The sequence below is a fragment of the Nelumbo lutea genome, chromosome 4, assembly GCF_056320005.1.
Source record: "Nelumbo lutea isolate HS-2025 chromosome 4, American lotus-T2T, whole genome shotgun sequence".
Lineage (NCBI taxonomy): Eukaryota > Viridiplantae > Streptophyta > Magnoliopsida > Proteales > Nelumbonaceae > Nelumbo > Nelumbo lutea.
In genome coordinates this window covers 14,645,501-14,663,770 of record NC_142687.1, presented here as the reverse complement: position 1 = coordinate 14,663,770, position 18,270 = coordinate 14,645,501, and the positions used below count along the sequence as shown (strand labels likewise).

General features: G+C 43.9%; 1 protein-coding gene across 4 annotated transcripts in view; it reads left to right on the top strand.

Moving 5' to 3' along the window:
* Positions 1–13,420: 13,420 nt before the first annotated feature.
* Positions 13,421–18,270, top strand: part of LOC148854085 (phosphatidylinositol 4-kinase alpha 1-like) — a 160,043-nt gene continuing 155,193 nt past the window's right edge. For all 4 annotated transcript variants that reach the window (XR_016095034.1, XM_088941758.1, XM_088941757.1 and 1 more), the window contains exons 1-3: positions 13,421–14,567; positions 14,660–15,001; positions 15,112–15,273. Coding sequence is in view for 3 of the 4 variants with exons in the window: in XM_088941758.1 (XP_088797884.1) it covers positions 13,641–14,567; positions 14,660–15,001; positions 15,112–15,273 (1,431 nt within the window). In the remaining variant the exon portion in view is untranslated. The remainder of the gene's footprint in view (positions 14,568–14,659; positions 15,002–15,111; positions 15,274–18,270) is intronic.

Sequence of the window (18,270 nt, the reverse complement as noted above, 5' to 3'; positions counted from 1 at the left end):
CAAAATAAAGGCCATCCTTGATATGAGACCACCTCGGAAAGTAAAAGAAGTTCAAAGGCTAAACGGTCGCATAGCCGCTTCATGTCCAAGTCGACAGACCGCTGCCTGCCTTTCTTCAAGGCAATCAAAGGCAAAGGGTTTGAATGGACCCGAGATTGCCAGCTCGCGTTCGACGAGCTAAAGACTTACCTCACCACCATACCAACCTTAGCCAGACCCGAGGAGGGCGAGGTCTTAGAACTGTACCTCTCGGCGAGCGACGAAGTGGTCAGTTCGATATTAGTAAAACAAGTAGATTGGGTCCAGCGACCCATCTATTATGTTAGTAAAATTCTGCAGGGAGCAGAAACAAGGTACCCGCAGGATAGAAAAATTTGCCTTCGCACTAGTGGTATCAGCTCGGAAACTCCGCCCGTACTTCCAAGCTCACACCGTCGTTGTCTTAACCGACAAGTTTTGCTGAAGCCCAAGGTCTCCGGTAGGCTGACGAAATGGGCCATCAAACTCAGCGAGTACGATCTCCAGTACAAACCCCAGACCGCAATTAAGGCCCAAGCTTTGGCAGATTTTATTGCCGAGCGCACTTTCAGCCACAAAGCCCTACAGGTTGAGCCCGAGGTCCCTAGTTCGAGCAAACCCGGAGCTCCCGAGCCAATAAGGTTTGAACCCCGTGAAGTAGCAGCCAATGTGGCATCTCTCCTGGTTAGGCGAAACGCAAACTAGGATGAGGAGCCTTGGATCCTTCACATGGATGGTTCCTCGAACTAGCAAGGCAGCGGGGCTGGAATAGTCTTATGCGGCCCGGGCGGCACAAAATTAGAATACGCACTACGCTTTGAGTTCACGGCATCCAACAACGAGGCAGAGTACGAAGCACTGATAGGCGGGCTGAACCTAGCGCGAAAGGTAAAGGCAAAGCACTTGGTCATCTGCAGCGATTCCCTGCTCGTGGTCAACCAAGTTACGAGCGAGTATAAAGCACGCGAGCTCTCCATGATCGCATATTTGGCGAAAGTAAAAGAGGCCCTGCTCAACTTCCAGTCACACTTCATCAGGCAAATCCTGAGGTCAGAGAACACTGAGGCCGACGCTTTGTCCCGGTTAGCCAACACAAGTCACAACAACATGAGAACCGTGTACATAGAGGATTTACCTCGGCCTAGTATTCTCGGGGGGGCAGAGGAGGTCGCTCCCGTCCTCGAAGCAGAGCCAAGTTGGATCAACCCACTCGCGAGTTTCTTGATAGACGGAACCCTCCCTGCAGAACGCAATGCAGCCAAGAGGGTGCAGCGCCAGGCAGCCAAATACGTCATAATAGACGAATGGTTATACCGACGGTCCTACACGCTCCCCTACTTGCGTTTCCTGTGACCTGTCGAAGCCGAGTTCGTACTCCGCGACACTCACAAAGGCCTGTGCGACGGACACTTAGGGGGCAGAGCACTCGCCCAAAAAGCACTTCGACAAGGATACTACTGGCCAACGATGAAGGCAGAAGCTGTTGAGCTCGTCAGAAAATGCGACAAGTGTCAGAAACACGCCAATATCCACCATCAACCTACTTCCGACCTCAAATACCTCACCAGCCCGTGGCCCTTTGCATAATGGGGCATCGACCTCCTGGGGCCATTCCCGCCAGCAACAGGCGGAAGAAAATTCTTAGTTGTTGTAGTAGATTACTTCACGAAGTGGATAGAAGCCGAACCTCTGGCAACTGTTACGGCCCGAAACATACAGAACTTCTTTTGGAAGAACATAATATGTCGTTTCGGGTTACCTTGGATACTAATTTTCGACAACGGCAAGTAGTTCAAGGATATCAAGTTCCAAGAGTGGTGCCAGAACATGGGGATTCGGCAAAATTTCACATCAGTCGCGCACCCGCAGGCAAATGGTCAGACGGAAGTAATGAACAGAGCCATCCTGCGCGGACTGAAAGCATTTCTGGATCGTGCTAAGGGACTGTGGGCCAAAGAGCTACCAAGTGTCTTGTGGGCTCATCAAACTACAGAAAAAACCGCCACGGGAGAAACCCCCTTCAACCTCACTTACGGCACTGAAGCAGTTATCCCGGTAGAAATCGAAGTACCAACATTGCGACTAGAAACATGCGGCGATCGGACAAACGGAGATGAGTTACGTACCAACCTTGACCTACTGGACGAGGTAAGGGACCTCACGCACATCCAGACAGCGGCCTACCAGCAGCAGGTAGCTCGCTACTACAATGCTAGAGTAACGCGACGAAGCTTCCGAGTCGGCGACCTGGTCCTTCGTAAGATTATGGTGCTCGAACCCGGCGTGGGCAAACTTGGACCAAACTGAGGAGGGCCCTATAAAGTAAAGAGAGCGCTCGGGGGGGGGGGATACGAGCTCGAAACCTTGGAAGGCAAACTAGTACCTCGAGCGTGAAACATCGTGAACTTAAGGCGATACTACCTATAAACCGCCAAGCGAAGTGGACGGAACCGCTATAAGGTCCTATGGGCCACGATGTGGAGCCAAGAGGAACCTCGGCATAAACAAGCTAAGAAAAGTCAGGCATATTATCAGTTCGCTGCAAAAGCCTTTGCGGCAAAACAAGTCGCGGAAGTACAATAACCCGGACAAGTGGCATATTATCAGTTCGACAAAGAATCAGTTCGGGAAAAAGGAACATGGGCAAAAAGATTTATCTATTCCGTTGCAAGAAAAGGAGTACATTGGCCATCAGAAGGCACTTCAAAAAAAAAAGAGAGATTATCTTTACATGCCCGGAGCTACTTCTTCGCCATCAGAAGGCACTTCAACAACACCCGAAGGCCCTGCCTCTCCTTCAAAGTCTGGCTCACCATCGGCAGCATTGGCCATCTCCTGAGTTATACGCGAAGTGGATATGGCACTAACATCGAGGTCGGGGTACGTGTTTCGGATCATCCACCGGCTCAGCTTGAACCCCCTTCTGTAAGAATCCACCATCAGATCGTCAAAACACAGAGAAACAATGTAGTCTTCAACGACCTTCTTCTTGGCATCTTCAATGCCTTGGGAAAAAATCTGCGTTTTCTCCCTGATGTCCTCCTGAAGATATTTGACTTGATGCTGCAAATCCAACTTCAAGTCCACCATGTGCTTGACAACGACCCCCATGGCCTCGGCATCACGCTGAGACCTTGCCTGCCTGGCCATTGAGACGCGAGCAGCCTCTTCGACAGCATAAGCGGCCACCTCAGCAGCTCGGGTATTCGCCTTTGCAGCATGGAAAGCCTCTTCAGCAGCATGGGCGGAGCCTCAGCAGCTCGCGCCTGTCGCGAGCTCCTCTCCACTTGGGCTGCTAAGGCATGAATTGAAGAATTCACCTACCAAAAGAAACAAATGAGCAATGACAGCAAAAGCAATAGAAATGAAAAAGGCAGACGAAATCTGACTTACCACCATAGCATGTGTTACGGCGCGACAGGTGACCTGGTTCAAAGGAAGATCGGTCCACGCCGCGATCTCCTCGGGGAAAGTAGCCTCCCTACTCTTCTGAAGAGCATAGTTCGGCGTCAACACGCTCCTGAACTCCCCTTGAGCTCCCAAGCCCGAGGCCCAGCTCGCGTATGAGCGGACCTAGAGTGAGAAGGAGCACTGGAGTATGCAGGAGCACCCGTATGAGTAGTCTCAGCGTAAGGCCCCCCGATAGTTTCATACATCGGTGGAGTCACCTCGGGCTCCCTCGGCAGATCCTCCGGCGTGTGGCCTGGAACTTGAGGCTCCTCATCCGGGGGCAGCTCGGTACGAGTTCGCTTGGCGACCCGCTTCCTCCTCTTCATGCCCTGGAACAGGCGCCCCCTATGAGTTCTCTCCGCATCCATCACAACTGTAGAAACGAGTTCGACATCAGAAAAAATGAAGGAAAAAAGCAAGCAAGAAATCGCAGAACTAGAAACCTACCCGAACTCAAACCGGCCGCAATAAGCTTGGCCTCCGTCAAGTACTCATGACACTTTAAACCTTGCCGTGCCCATTGCCGGAGGCCCTTCACCGTCTCTTTGTCAAGAGTGACATCAGAATCAGGAGCGGCCTCACCCCACCCGGTCTGAAAGGGCCATCCTTGCGTACTTCGCACGCCGAAGTAGTCCCGCTTCCATGCTGGGACCTTATTAGGAAGATCGTGCAAAAGCTTAAAGCTCGGTCGAGGAGAAAGGTAATACGCCCGTCTTCCCCCAGGAAGCGAACCCGATTGTCTCTTAAGCATCAAGATGGAGGAGAATATCTCCAAGTCTAAAGGGAAATTCTGCTCGCAGAAAAGGGAGACTGTCCCCACTAGGTTCCGAATAGAGTTTGGGTGAAGCTGGCCAATGGTAACGCCAAAGTGGTTTATGACTTCGACTAAAAGGCAGTCACAGCCCCGCGGCGAGCTGCTCTCGAAAAATCACGATCTCGTTAGGACCGTGTTCCCAAGGAAAACTACCCGAGGGAATGAAATATGTATACCCCCCAAGCATATTGTAAGACATGAGTATAGATTGGAGCCCCTCGGGCGTTATGTTTGAGGGACCAAACCTATCTAGCATCCGACCTCGGCGAGAGGTAGACGCCAAACTGCCCGAAGCTGCTCGGCCTACGAGTTCATAGTCATCCTCAAGTTCCACCTCGGGATCACTAAGGCAGTCGGGGGATACGGCTCGGTTTGTAGAACCTACATCAGTCCTACTTGAAGAGTCGTCTGATCTATCAAAGCTAGACATCAAGGAAAATAGGTGGATTCAGGAAGGTACTCACCGGAAGAAAGTTTTGAAAGCTTCGGAGACAGGAACAAGCCAAAAAACCTTGGAGGCTAAGTAACCAGCCTAGACGCGAGCTGAAAAGTTGGACGCGAGCTCAATAGGCAAACCACAGAAGTGACAAATCGACTGGGGTCCCCCACTATTTATAGCTACAGTAACCAAGAATCAACCGTGCAGATCAAAGACGATCTGGCGACCCACATTTGCGCTGACAGCACGTCCCCTGAGGTCGAGGCGTGATTGGCGCACGTCTTTTTGAAAAGAGCGAAACGTCAGCGCACGTCTTTTGAAACCGACGTCGCGTCGGCGCACGTCTTTCCGAAACTAATCGCGCCGCACATCTCTCTACAACTGACAAAAACCGCCAGCGCACGTCCCTTCAGAACGACAGACGCGCGCTTTCTTCAAATTTAAATGACCCACTGTCACGTCCCAGCGGCGCGAATTATTGAAATTTAAAACGCGCGCTGTCACGACTATCAACATTCATGAGTAGTAGGCACGTTTCCCGCCTTCTCGGAACCGAAGAACCCTGGCAAATGCAACTCGCGCAGTCAAGATTCAAAGGACGGGACAAATCCACTTACCACCTTGCAAAACTCCCCGCACCAGGGCAAGACCCTTGGCGCAAGGAGTGGGGGGCAATTGATGAAGGATGATTTGGCCCGACCTCATAGTTATGCGACACGTGGCAAAAGCAATAGCTCGGCACAAAAGCAAGCCTAAGGCGTTTTCACCAAGAGGAGAAACCAGCGGACCGAGCTCCCTATTAGGGGCCCGAACTCACCCTTGGCCCCAAACCGGAAAGAAATCCATTGGCCTGCCTTGCAACAGTTCGGGACATACCTTGCCGAACTGACCTGCCTTGCCACAGTTCGGGACATACCTCGCCGAACTGACCTACCTGGTAACAGCTCGGGATACACCTCGCCGAACTGACCTGCCTTGCAACAGTTCGGGACATACCGAACCGAACCGACCTACCTGGTAACAGCTCGGGATACACCTCGCCGAACTGACCTGCCCTATACATACCTCCAAACTCAAGACTTCGCCTCGCTCACCACTCCACACCTTCAGGGCACCAAAACCAAACAAACCGTACTATGCCTGACACTGAGGAAGTCCATTCCCAAGGGCGCCGCACCTGACTGGCTTGGGATTTGAAGCTTGACGGCCGCACTCTAAACGGCCACCTGCCACCGCCACCTGATACCGCCATCTCCAATTAGAGGGACGGTTAGGCAGTGATGGTTCTGTCCCAACAGAAAGGATGACGACCGAATTGGCAGACGTAAGGGTAATCATACCCGACCTGACAAAGGCCTCGGAGCGAGTGTGTGAAGTGATTATAAGAGCCCCTTGCCCCCAGCGAACAAGGTATGTGAACTTTGCGCCATCTAGTCTACACTTTGCCTTTGAGAGATTACTGACTTGAGCTTCGGAGTTATCACACCGGGTTCCCCCCGGAGTTCTCTCATTTTTCCCGTTTTAGGCTCCCCGACGCTCCAGCTCAGAGGCGAGTTCGTTAACAGCTAAGACTGACCGGATTGCGCTCCATCAGATTGCAATTCAAGAGATACTATTACTATTTTATCATATCCATTCCTTCAACATTTTGGTATGAAGAATCTGTTCTAGTTGGACCATAAGGTTGTGTTTGGAAATAATGCAAATAAGTGCAAATGCAAATATGTAGACTTTTATCTGTAATGGATACAAACACAAATTCCGATAAAACATGTGCTTTTTTTTTTTAAATCCACTTGAATACAAATTTACTTCTTTCTATTAATGTACTTTTAGATTTTATTATCAATATAAATATGCATTGATATGTCATTTGTTAATGCATAAATGTAATGTTGCTAAATACAGGAAAAGTGAACCAGAGTGCAAATTTACCCTAAACTGGAATTTATACTCCATTTAAACTACAATTATGAAATGTATACTTCATACCACTCACAAAGCTCTAATGAAATAATTAACCAAAAGAATACAATAAGTTGAAAGCTTGATCTACTCACCGAGATTGGTAGGTAGAGTTAGCGGAACTTAGAGTTTCATTTGTGGAATTTTGGAGACATTTAAAGCAATGTTTTGTAGATAAGTCGTTGGTGCACTACACACAAGACCATATATTGTACCGTGGTCAATCGGTAAAATTAGCATCTCCAATCTTATACATGTTGCTCGATGTATTAAATGTAGTCTCCTTAGAAAGGTTAGCTAGTAGGCTTCTCACAACCAGAGCGAACTGATCTAGGTTTGTTATGTTCTTTTGAAAAATTTCGGAAGCTCAAATCCTGCTTTTCCATTGATATCTTATTATATATATACAAATCCAACCGGAGGTCTTGCTCCTCAAAACCAATTCCTAATTTAAAAGAAAATACAAAATTTTTAAAACTTTTAAATCCTAACTGTATAAATCCGGGATCTCCGGATTTCCTAGGACTCTCGCGAGATTTACCTTCGTCTAATACTCCCCCTCAAGGTGGTGCATGAGAATTGCGAATGCCCAACTTGGAAAGGAAAAAATCAAATTGTTTTTGTCCGAGAGCCAATGTGAAAATATCGACAACTTGTTCACTGGTGCATACATAGGAAAGCACAATGGTGCCGGCCTGGAGCTCATTGTGAATGAAATGACAATCAATTTCAATATATTTGGTTCACTCATGGAAGATAGGGTTTGCAGCAATGTGCAGATCAACTTGATTGTCACAAAACAAGCATATAGGTTGAGAATGAGACATACCCAAAGACAACAACATACTTTTTAGCCACTTCAGAACACAACTAGTAGTAGCCATTGACCGGTATTCAGCCTCAGTAGAGGAACGGGAGACAGTATGTTGTTTCTTAGTCTTCCAGGAGATGGGGGAATGTCCTAACATGACAAAATACCCAGTAAGAGAGCAACGGATTAGAGGACAATTCGCCCAGTCACTCGCCCAGTTGGAATCACAATAGGCATACAATTGCAGATCACTATCAGAGCGCAAAAATATTCCTTGACTAGGACGTCCTTTCAGATAACGAACCACACGTAATGCCACATCCCAATGATCAACACGAGAACATTGCATAAATTGAGCCAGGACATGGATGCAATAATTGAGCTCCGGTCATGTAATGGTTAAATAAATCAAACGGCCCACAAGATGTCGATATCGTTCAAGGTCATCCAAGAGTGCTCCGTCAACAATGGCAAGTTTATGATTCTGAGTAATAGGAAGGTGAGAAGGTTTGGATCCCAATAAGGCAGTTTCTATAATAATATCAAGAGCATATTTTCTTTGGCAAAGAAATATCCCTGATGATCCGCGAGTCGCTTTGATGCCCAAAAAATATTTAAGAACATCCAAGTGATTCATGCGAAAACACTGGTTCATATACTGTTTAAATTTGCATATGAACTTCGGGTTATTCCCACCAACGATTAAGTCATCAACATAAACTAGGACGTGCAAGACAACCCCATTATTGCGATATGTAATTAAGGAATAATTGAAATAGGACTATTCAAAGCCAAAAGTTTTCAAGGCAACACCTAACTTAGAGAACTAGTTCCAGGGGAATTGCAGCAGACCATACAAAGATTTACGGAGTTTGCATACCTTTCCAGTCCCGGAGGCCGAAAAACCTGGAGGAGGTTTCATATAGACCTCCTCATGGAGATCACCGTGCAAAAAAGCATTATGGACATCCATATGATGCAATTCCCAATGTTGGGCCATAGCAATTGCTAAGAAGGTTCGAATTGTAGCCATTTTAGCCACAGGGGCAAAGTTCTCGTTGTAAGCAAGACCTTCAAATTGAGTGTTTCCCAAGACTACCAACCGTGCTTTAAATCTTTCAATGGATCCATCAGAGTTGTACTTGATTTTGAAGACCCATTTACACCCGATTGCCTTTTTTCCAAGTGGGATGTCTTCCAAGGTCCATGTCCCATTATCTTCCAAAGCCTGTATCTCTTGGCGCATAGCCTCGCGCCACCGAGCATCAGTCATTGCCTTAGAGAAATAAGTAAGTTCTCGACCTACAGTAACAACTACCAAGAAATGTTTGTGTTTCATAGAAAAATTATCATACGTCATATAATGAGTTATGGGATAAGGAGTACCTGAGGACTGAGATGATGTAGGAGAAACAGCGGAGGGGCCTAAGCGAGGAGCTGAGTGTGTGACAAAGTCCTATAAATAGCTGGGGGCCTGCTTTTCTCGATGTCTGCGGCCTAATACCTTCATGGTGGGCTGAGGAGTAGCTGGAGTTTCATTATCTCTGTAATTTGTATGGCTCATTGTCTCATCAAGGGGACTTGCCTCCTCATCATTACCCGTGTTCGGATGTCCTTATTCATTGATCGTGTCTCTCCCCCTGACTTCTATATGAGGTGACTCAGATACCATGTTAGGAGGAGTGGCCCAAGGCAACCCAATATTTTCTTTGGCTACGGGAGGACTAGTTACAGAGGGTTGATGTTCCAGAGTGGCAAAGGGAAATTCGGCCTCACTAAACACCACGTCTTGTGAGACGAAGTAATCACCAGACTCAAGGTCGTACAATTTCCACCCCTTTTTCCCAAAATGGTACCTAACAAAGACACATTTCCTACTCCTAGCGGCAAACTTGTCACAGTCCTTAGTATGCGAGAAACATAAGCAACCAAAAACTCTGAGATGTTTATAAGGACTTTGTCCAAATAGCATCTCGTAAGGTGCTTTACTACCAAGAAGGGTCGAAGGTGTTCGATTAATCAAGTATCATGCGGTCAAAACACACTTGCCCCAAAAATTGATCGGAATATGTGCTTGAAACCTGAGTGCTCTGGCTACATTCAAAATGTGACGATGCTTTCTCTCCACACAACCATTTTAGGGGAGCTGCCCCTGGCCTCCGCTACCTGCTTCTTCCTCTTCGTCAAGTGGCAGCCACTCGAATGTTGCGGTGGCAAATGTTGCCGCAATCACCATGACCGGCCCCGCTGCCATAAGTGTGCCAACCATGCTGCCACCCACCACTTGCCCTTGACCGCCAGCTAGGTACACCATTAGCTCAATCGACTTCGGAGGAGCAGGTCTAGGTAGGAAGGCTCTGGTAAGGGATAGTATCTCGAACCGACCGTGCAGTGCAACGACAGCTCCGGGTGCAGTAGGCTGTTGCAATGTTACGTTGGCTACTGCTCCGCTTCCGCTAAGTACACGAAGAAGGTCATTTGCAAGGACTCTGCGAAGAAGTCGGCGAAGAAGTCCCGAGTGAAAGCCTTTGTGAAGCTTGTGAATTACAGTCACATAATGCCCACTCGGTACACCCTTGATGTCAATCTCAAGGACGTCGTTACCCTCGACATGCTCCAATCTCGGGACAAGAAGGTTACTGCCGCCAAGGAGGTCAAAGCTCGACTCGAGGACCGGTTCAAGATCGGAAAGAACATGTTGTTCTTCACCAAGCTCAGGTTTTAAGCGAGAAGTTTAAGTAATGCAACTCTCTGCAAAGCAAGCTTTCTGAAAGCTTTCTTGACCTCCGACTCAGAAGCCCCAGGCTGGATTCTGAGAGTTCTGTACTGCTCGATCAAGTTTGCCGACACAACAGAGGAACAACGACAGACCCTCCTCTTTGTCTTTCCAAATCAACCGTTCTAATACCATGAAAAATTTCGGAAGCCCAAGATCCTACTTTTCCATTGATATCTTATGATATATATACAAATCTGATTGGAGGTCTTGCTCCTCAAAACCAACTCCTAATCCAAAAAGGAAAAACTTCTAAAACCAACTCCTAATCTCAAAGGAAATACAAAACTTCTAAAACTTTTAAATCCTAAGTGTACAAATCTGGAATCTCCGGATCTCCTAAGACTCTCGCGAGCCTTATCTTCGTCCAATATCTTTTTTGTTCCATATATGAACATTTCCAGCAGACTTTGCCAAAGAAATTTTGGTTCGAGTAGATCAATTGATTGTATTCCTCCCATTCAGTTGCTTATGTTCTATTTGGACACAGTCGCCGCTTGATATTCTGAATTGCAATTGCTATGTACTCCTTACAAGTGTTAAGGGTTTTGTAACTTACACACACGAAGAGGCCATACACTCTATTTGAGTTGTTGCCAATGGTGACTTTATTGAAGTGTGAGAGGCAAGTTGCAGAGGATAAATTCTAGAAAAGGAGACTGAGATTATACTAAAAGATACTTGTTGATCGTGTAATTTGCAATGCTTGAACAAATATCACAAGGAGGGTCACAGAATTCGGAAGGATTTTGAAAAGGAATAATCTCTAACCTCTGTAGTGGAACTTGAATCTCTTCTCCACCCTTTTATACTTTAGATTGTTTTGTCTAGGAGGCTACAAATTCAATCTGGGTTGACTGGTACCTGTTTCAACAGTTCAAAGGACTTTTATTAGAAAAATAAGAGGTTAGGTGAACGCTGAAGGTGTTCGAAGGCAAATTTTCATAGTGGTTTGTGGTGGAAGTGTAGGGTTTGGGCGTAGCCTCCACAGTGGTATGAACCCAATCCATATTCATTTTATAGATCCAAACCGAATATGAAGAATTATGTATTTTCGGGGGGAGGGGGGTTTCTCTCTTGTATACAGTCTTAGTCTTGTAAAAGACGAGGGAGACATTGGGTGTATTTGGGGCTTAGGGTTTTTTTTTTTTTGTGAAGGTACAACTTTGTATTTCTTCTCCATTGCCAAATTCGTAGTGGATTTTTGTTCCTCCTTCGCCCGTGGATGTAGACTATAAGCCGAATCATGTAAATCTGTATGTATTCTCTGTACTTATTTCTCTTTATCTCTACTTTTACTTTCAGTTTGGGTGCCATTCGAATATGATTTCTTAGTTTTTTCCACAACAGAAGGCCATTGTTGTGTTTTGATGGGTGATGTGGGGTTGGGTGGGAAAATGAGGAATGTGTATTTTTGGTATTATGTTAAAAAGGTAAAGGGGTTGATGTGGAATTACTGGTAGTGACCAATGGGCAAAAAATAAATACTTTTTCAAATTTGTTTTATAGTGCTATCACTAATGTTGTACATTGCTTTAGGGCATAAATTAATCTGCCAGAGCTGACCCAATAAAAAAAAAAACCCTTCTTTCTGGATTGATGTTGTGATTTCAAAAACAAATGAAAATAAAAATATTCATGTTGTTGAGTGCCCTCTTTTTCAAAATTTTTGACTTTTATTACTAATTGTACTCTTGTATTTGAAATTTTGAGTATTCTTAAGGCTCAGTTTGAAAAGAGTACAAAATAATACAAAATACAAGATTTTACATTACATATTTGTATTTGTACTCTTTCCAAAATGAGCCTAATAAAACTAGCCATTGTCTTAAGGCGTTAAAAAAACAACATTTCAAAATAACTTTATACAATTTATTCACCCAATATCCAAAGGACAAATCTAAATGGGTTTGTTTATACACATAACACATTACATTGGAAACCAAGTAAATTTAACGAATGGATAAGATTCTCATAATGCATTGCATCATTTTGGAATATTTGTATGTAACAACCTGAAGTCCTGAACATTTTGAAGATACATTGAAATTCTGAAAATACCAATAAAAATTTATATTCTAGGGAGAAGTACAAATCAGCCCAGTTCAGAATTTACTAGGCCCAAAGTACAGGGGGAATGCATCCTGACCATGAACTGATGCCAAATTCATGGGCAGGATGTAGTTTATAGGGGGACAGGGCTAGATGTAGGGGGGGGGGGTTGGAATTCAGAATTCTGCATCGTATGTCTCTGTACTTTTCTCTATATTCTATTAGACCACTGAGACTCACGTACATGCGTGCACACATAGCACAGACAGCACAAAAGCCTTTGGATAAATTTAAACCATGTTTTAGACATGCGCGTATAAATTTATCTTGAAAATTTTCTCAAACTTGGTCATAGCCTAGTTCTAATATGAGATTCTTACAAAATGGTCAAATAATCAAAACCAGTTGGGGTTTACAATTCGTTTTCAACTTGGATTTTGTCCTCAAATTCCGTCATATGCTTTTTATTATTGCAATCCAAGTTACCAACTTGATAGGGAATAGGGATGTTGAATTGAATTGGATTATTTGAATGTGCATCGTCATCACAATGTTTTGGGCCTAGGCCTAGCTTGAGGATCGAAAATCCATGCCCATCTGGTGTAAATACTTGGGCTGGGTTGGGTCTGTCGTGGTTTAAGTTGAAACCGCACAGGCTGCACACCCAGCTCCTAAAATTTACGCCAATTTATTTCGGCAATTGAGGCTAGGGGAATGTCGTGGGACTTATTTAGGCTATCGTTAATTTGCCACGTGGAAAATTCTTGAGACTTTTAAGCCTGTTCAGTAAACGTCCCGACTAGCAAGCACCATCAACCTTCCATTTATTTCGGTTATTAGAATGAATTTTGGCTGGTCAAAGCATATCAAACTTGCTCCAACTACCTGGTTAATACGCACGAGTCTTATAATGTTGAGCCAGAAGAGGCCGTTGACGATCGAGTCGACTCGGACATACTTTCCGCGTGATCCGGACTACGAGTCTAATAATGTCCAACTACAGTGATTGCTTAGTGTAGAAAGCGCAAGAAGAAAAAGTGCGGGAAATTCGGACTCGCGTAACCGTTTATTCACTCACTTCAACGGAAAAATAGAGAGAGGAAAGGGAAAGAAATAAAAAAAGGATATGAGAGAGGCGCGCGATGTGCCCAAAACAGAATTTCAGAAACGAAAGAAGAAAAGAAGCCACTGAACGTGACAACGACGAGACCAAACGGGAGGGAACACTGAAAGAGGAAAACAAATGAACATCGATTGTCTCCTCAAATCTTGAAACGAGTCGTCTCTCTTTCTTGACCTATTGTTCTCTCTCGCCATGGAGGCTCTGATCGAGCTCTGCGACATAATTGCCCAGAATCCGGCACTATTTACCGAAAAACTTTCATGGATTTGCAGCAGGTGTCCTCCTCCGGGTTCTCTCCAGGTTGGGTCTTATAGGGTTACAAGGCCTCAGCTCAATGCGATACTTGCTGTCGCTAGATTTCTTTCCAAATGCAACTACCAGGCGGACAGCCGACCCAAATTGGTTGCCATCGAGTTTATTCGGTCGATTCCGGCGTCGTTTAAACACTCTTTCTGGCCGCAGTCATTTCCAATTGAAGCCATCTCTACGTTCTATTCTGATTTCCTAGGCTATATTGTCAAGGCAACCGATTTATCTGGAGATTTAGCCGGGGAAATCGCTAGTTTCATGGGAGACATCGTCATATCGGCTTCTACTACTAACGCTAACGACACGGGCATCTATAGGGCTTTCTTGATCGCTGTCTCGCAGAATTGCATGCCAATCGTTACTTCAGAAGCCGAGAGGTTGGTTTCTTGTCTTTTGGATCAGTTTGGGGTTGGTTCCCCGAGCTCACCTAGGGAGGCGGTACCTGCTGCTTCAGAGACGTCTTCAGCTCAAGATTCGCCACCTGCAGGGAATCATTCTAAAGGTGCGGATGGTGCCACCACTCTATCCTCAAGGAATACTGTAATCAATGGTAGCAGCATTGGCTGGAAGAGCAGTATAGACCAAATGGGGATAAATTTCGGGTTCAATGATGGGGTAGGAGGCGCTGCCCTGGTGAACCAACAAATTGCCGCTTTTGAAGAGGAAACTGTCGAGAGCCTGGAAAAGCAAGAGATTGCCTTAAGATTACTTGGGCATATTGTGGATAAAGTCCCCATAAAAACCGGGCTTTTGGAGCTGGTGAGGATGGTTTCGAAGAGGCAGCTCCAATCTTTAACAGCTTTTCTAAAGGTAAAATAAAATTGTTTGAGCCTGATCGTCGTCTTTTTTAAGAACACATTATCTCCTGTCTCTTACCAATTGAACTGTTGATTTTCTTGCAGATAAGGAAGCGTGACCGGTCAGAACAGGGGGCCTCGTTGAAAGCCAGAATTAATACAAAATTATCTGTCTTCCGAGCTGCGGCACAGTTGCAAATTAAAAGTCTTGCATCCATGGATTCCGATGGGAAATCATCAAAGAGATTATTGCTTGAGACACTTGCATTGCTCATTGATGCTGCAGAAGCTTGCTTACTTTCTATCTGGCGGAAGCTCAGAATTTGCGAAGATCTCTTCACTTGTTTGCTTTCGGGAATCTCACATGTAGCTGTTACGCGTGGAGGTCAGCTGTTACGAGTTCTACTTATTCGCCTGAAACCACTTGTTCTGACTACATGTGCACAGGTACGCCTCTTTTTATGATCCGAGCCTTAGCTCCTTAGCCCAGAATGCAAGGCCCTGCAGTAGAAGCAGTACTGGACATTTTATTTGTTATACCGTGCTGGCTGAAACAGGCTGATACGTGGGGAAACAGTCAGGGAGCCATGTTTGAAAGTGTCACAAAGACAAGTTGCGAGATTATTGAATTTGGTTGGAGCAAGGACCGCGCTCCTGTAGACACTTTCATAATGGGATTGGCTGCAAGTATTCGTGAGCGAAATGATTATGAGGAGCAGGTTGGTATGATGGTATCTAGTCTTCATTTTCTGGATAAAGTGCATGGATAGTTTTGCGTTACTTCCGTTGTCTATTGCTTAATGTTGGCTATATAGCTGTATCCATTTCTATGCCTTTTCAATTAATCTTGGAGTTATACCTTATTAACTTGTATCAACTTCAAGCATCATAGAATTTGAGTTTTCCACTTATTGCAATCATGGCTACTATTATATTTTCAGTATTCAAGTGTAGGTACCAACAGTTAAACAGAACGGGGCTAAAATTTTCGATTCGACTATGCTATGTTTTTGAGATTAAGAACCTTATTTTACCTGTGTACCAGTGGACCATTATTTCAGGTCCTTCAATCCTAAAATCGCAAGATGCCTTCCATTTAGGATTTAGTAAGTATTAGCTTAACTTACAGTGCTGGTTCCAAGCCTCGGAAAAAGAGGGTTGTGTCAGGCTTGCAGCCATTATAAAAACCATTTTCCAATCCAATATGAATATGAATCCTGAAATATTTTGTACAATGCTAGGGCATAAATTGCTCTTGATAGAGCACAGCGGCAGGACAATATTTGTGTAGCTGATCCCATATAGTTGGGATTAAGACTTAGTTGAGTATGGTACTTCATATTCTTAATCAATTTTTTTTTTTTTGATGTATAATGGAAAATTGAACTGGAAGTGCAATATTTCCAACATTTGGAGGTAAGACCATGGGAGCTTTGAGCTATCCTCTGAAATATTGATGACAGGGGATCTATTTTTCATTATTTTCTGTTATACATGTTTTGAAGGAGATCAATGGGGCTGTGAACTTTTAGCTTCTTACTAAATCCCCCTTTGGTTACTATTTTGAGATATGTCCCTGATATGTTGAGGGAGATAGTGTGTAACGTGTATCATCATGCCCTGTTTCTAGCTGTAAATATATATATTTTTTTCATTTTTTAGTATAGCAGGTTGGTATCCTTAACAGTTATATCCCTCCCACAAAGAATGGCAAAAAGAAGGAAGAAGAGAGACAAGAATGCAACTGGATCTCCTTGTCCAAAAGAGCTGGACCCACAAATATGACTATACAGGACCAAAAAACAGCACACAATCAAAAAGTGGTACACCCAAAAAACAAGTAAGTCAAAAAAATGTCCTGGGAAAAGGACCTCCAACATAACTCAATCCTATCCATGCCTCCCCTAGCCAAATTGGCAGCTAATGTTGGTTGATCTGTGAACCTAGTGGAACATAATGTTTACATCAGCAGCCAACCCACTCTAAACCTCCCCCCTCCTTGATACTTCACCTTCATACACTAGATCCAAACATCAAAATCATATAAAGCTAGAAAGGGACTTTTGTGATGCATGGACTGGTATTAAAAATGCATTGTATTTGGTAGGGGCTAGCCTGTCTAGCTTTTTAAAAATGCATCAGTTTCTCTGTCACAAAATACAAATTGGTGCTGAAAAATAAAATCAGAACCTGAAAAGAAGATAAAAAAAATGTAGAAGGCACTTTACCAATGTACAGGAAAGCATATAAGCTTCATCTCATCAAGCCTCCATTACACTGCAATCCTATCTGACTTCAAACATGGATCTAAGCATGGAAAAATGTGAAAAAATGGAATTCGTAGAGAATGTCTACTTTTTGAAATACATAACAACTTATCATAATAAATGAATTCCTCCGCAGAAATGGTTCAAGTGTATGGGACCCAAAATAGAAGTGGAAAAACAAAACATGTATATGACCTTGACAATGAGAGGACTATTAGTCCTACATGTAAAATCCTTGGCTCACCCTTTCTTTCTTCTTAAAGATAATCTGTTCCTTAGCCTTATTAAAGGCAACGCTGTCTTATCTTCATACAGCACTTTCTTAACCCAAGTGACCCCAATATCAGCACAAGTAGAATTATCCTTGATCTCAAATCCATAAAACTCATTTATGGTAATGGAAACTCCTCTAAATTGACATTATCTATTTATCTGAAAATGTTTGCCTTTGGAGCTAGGTTTTTGGGTCGCAATTAAAGCAAGAAGTTGGGATTAATTCCTAAATTTATAAATTTTTGTTATCTTTTTTTTTTTTTTTTTTGCTGTATAACATCCCACCATTTGATGATTACACTTGGGACTTGCCACATGAGAAAGAGGATTAAATAACAGATTTGTGGGAAGATGGGGAGACCTACAGGATGTTATAGAGAGAATACATGCCTTTTTAGAGGAGGGCAAATGTTTTGGTTTCCTTATTCAACTTGGAAATTGATTAAGAGTTGAGTGTTAGTTACCTGACATAACATGTTTGCTCGGTTCCATGCATGTAATTCTCTAATTTTGTTTTTCAAAAGCTTAAAAAATTGACAAAATTTTGTGAGGGTCTTAATGCACAAAGGAAATAAGAGAGAAATTGTTGACCTGGATCCAATCCTTTTCTATGTATAATGTTACAACATCCCGTTCATTTCTCTTTGGACCAACTTACTTTCCATACTGACATGACTTCCACCTACCCCTCCTAATAAACAACACCTCTCCACCCATATCTTCTCACTTGCTCCCTTAACTCCTCACCTATCCCTTCAAACTTCTCAAAATCTTCAACCCCACCTCCTTAACCATTGTTTTAAAAGTGCAAGGATCTTTTTCTGCCTGAGGTGTAAGGCACAACACAAGGTGTTCACCTTTTTGAAGCAAGGTGCAAAAATTTTGAAATATTTAAAACAATTAAAGCAAAAAAAATATTCAGAAAAATACCAACTAGAATTTTGAAAGGAACTACATGTTTTAAAAAATCACTTGCACTTTTTTATAAAATCCTATTGGCTCAAATTAAAATACATAAACATACACAACATGAAAATATGGAAATATAATCAAATCAAACATAACATATAGAACATATTCAATCATGCAACAATTCAAGCATGTGAAACTTTCATATCTGTTTATTTCTCTCCAATTGCATTACTTCAGGTAGCTGATGTGATGTTCAATGTCTTG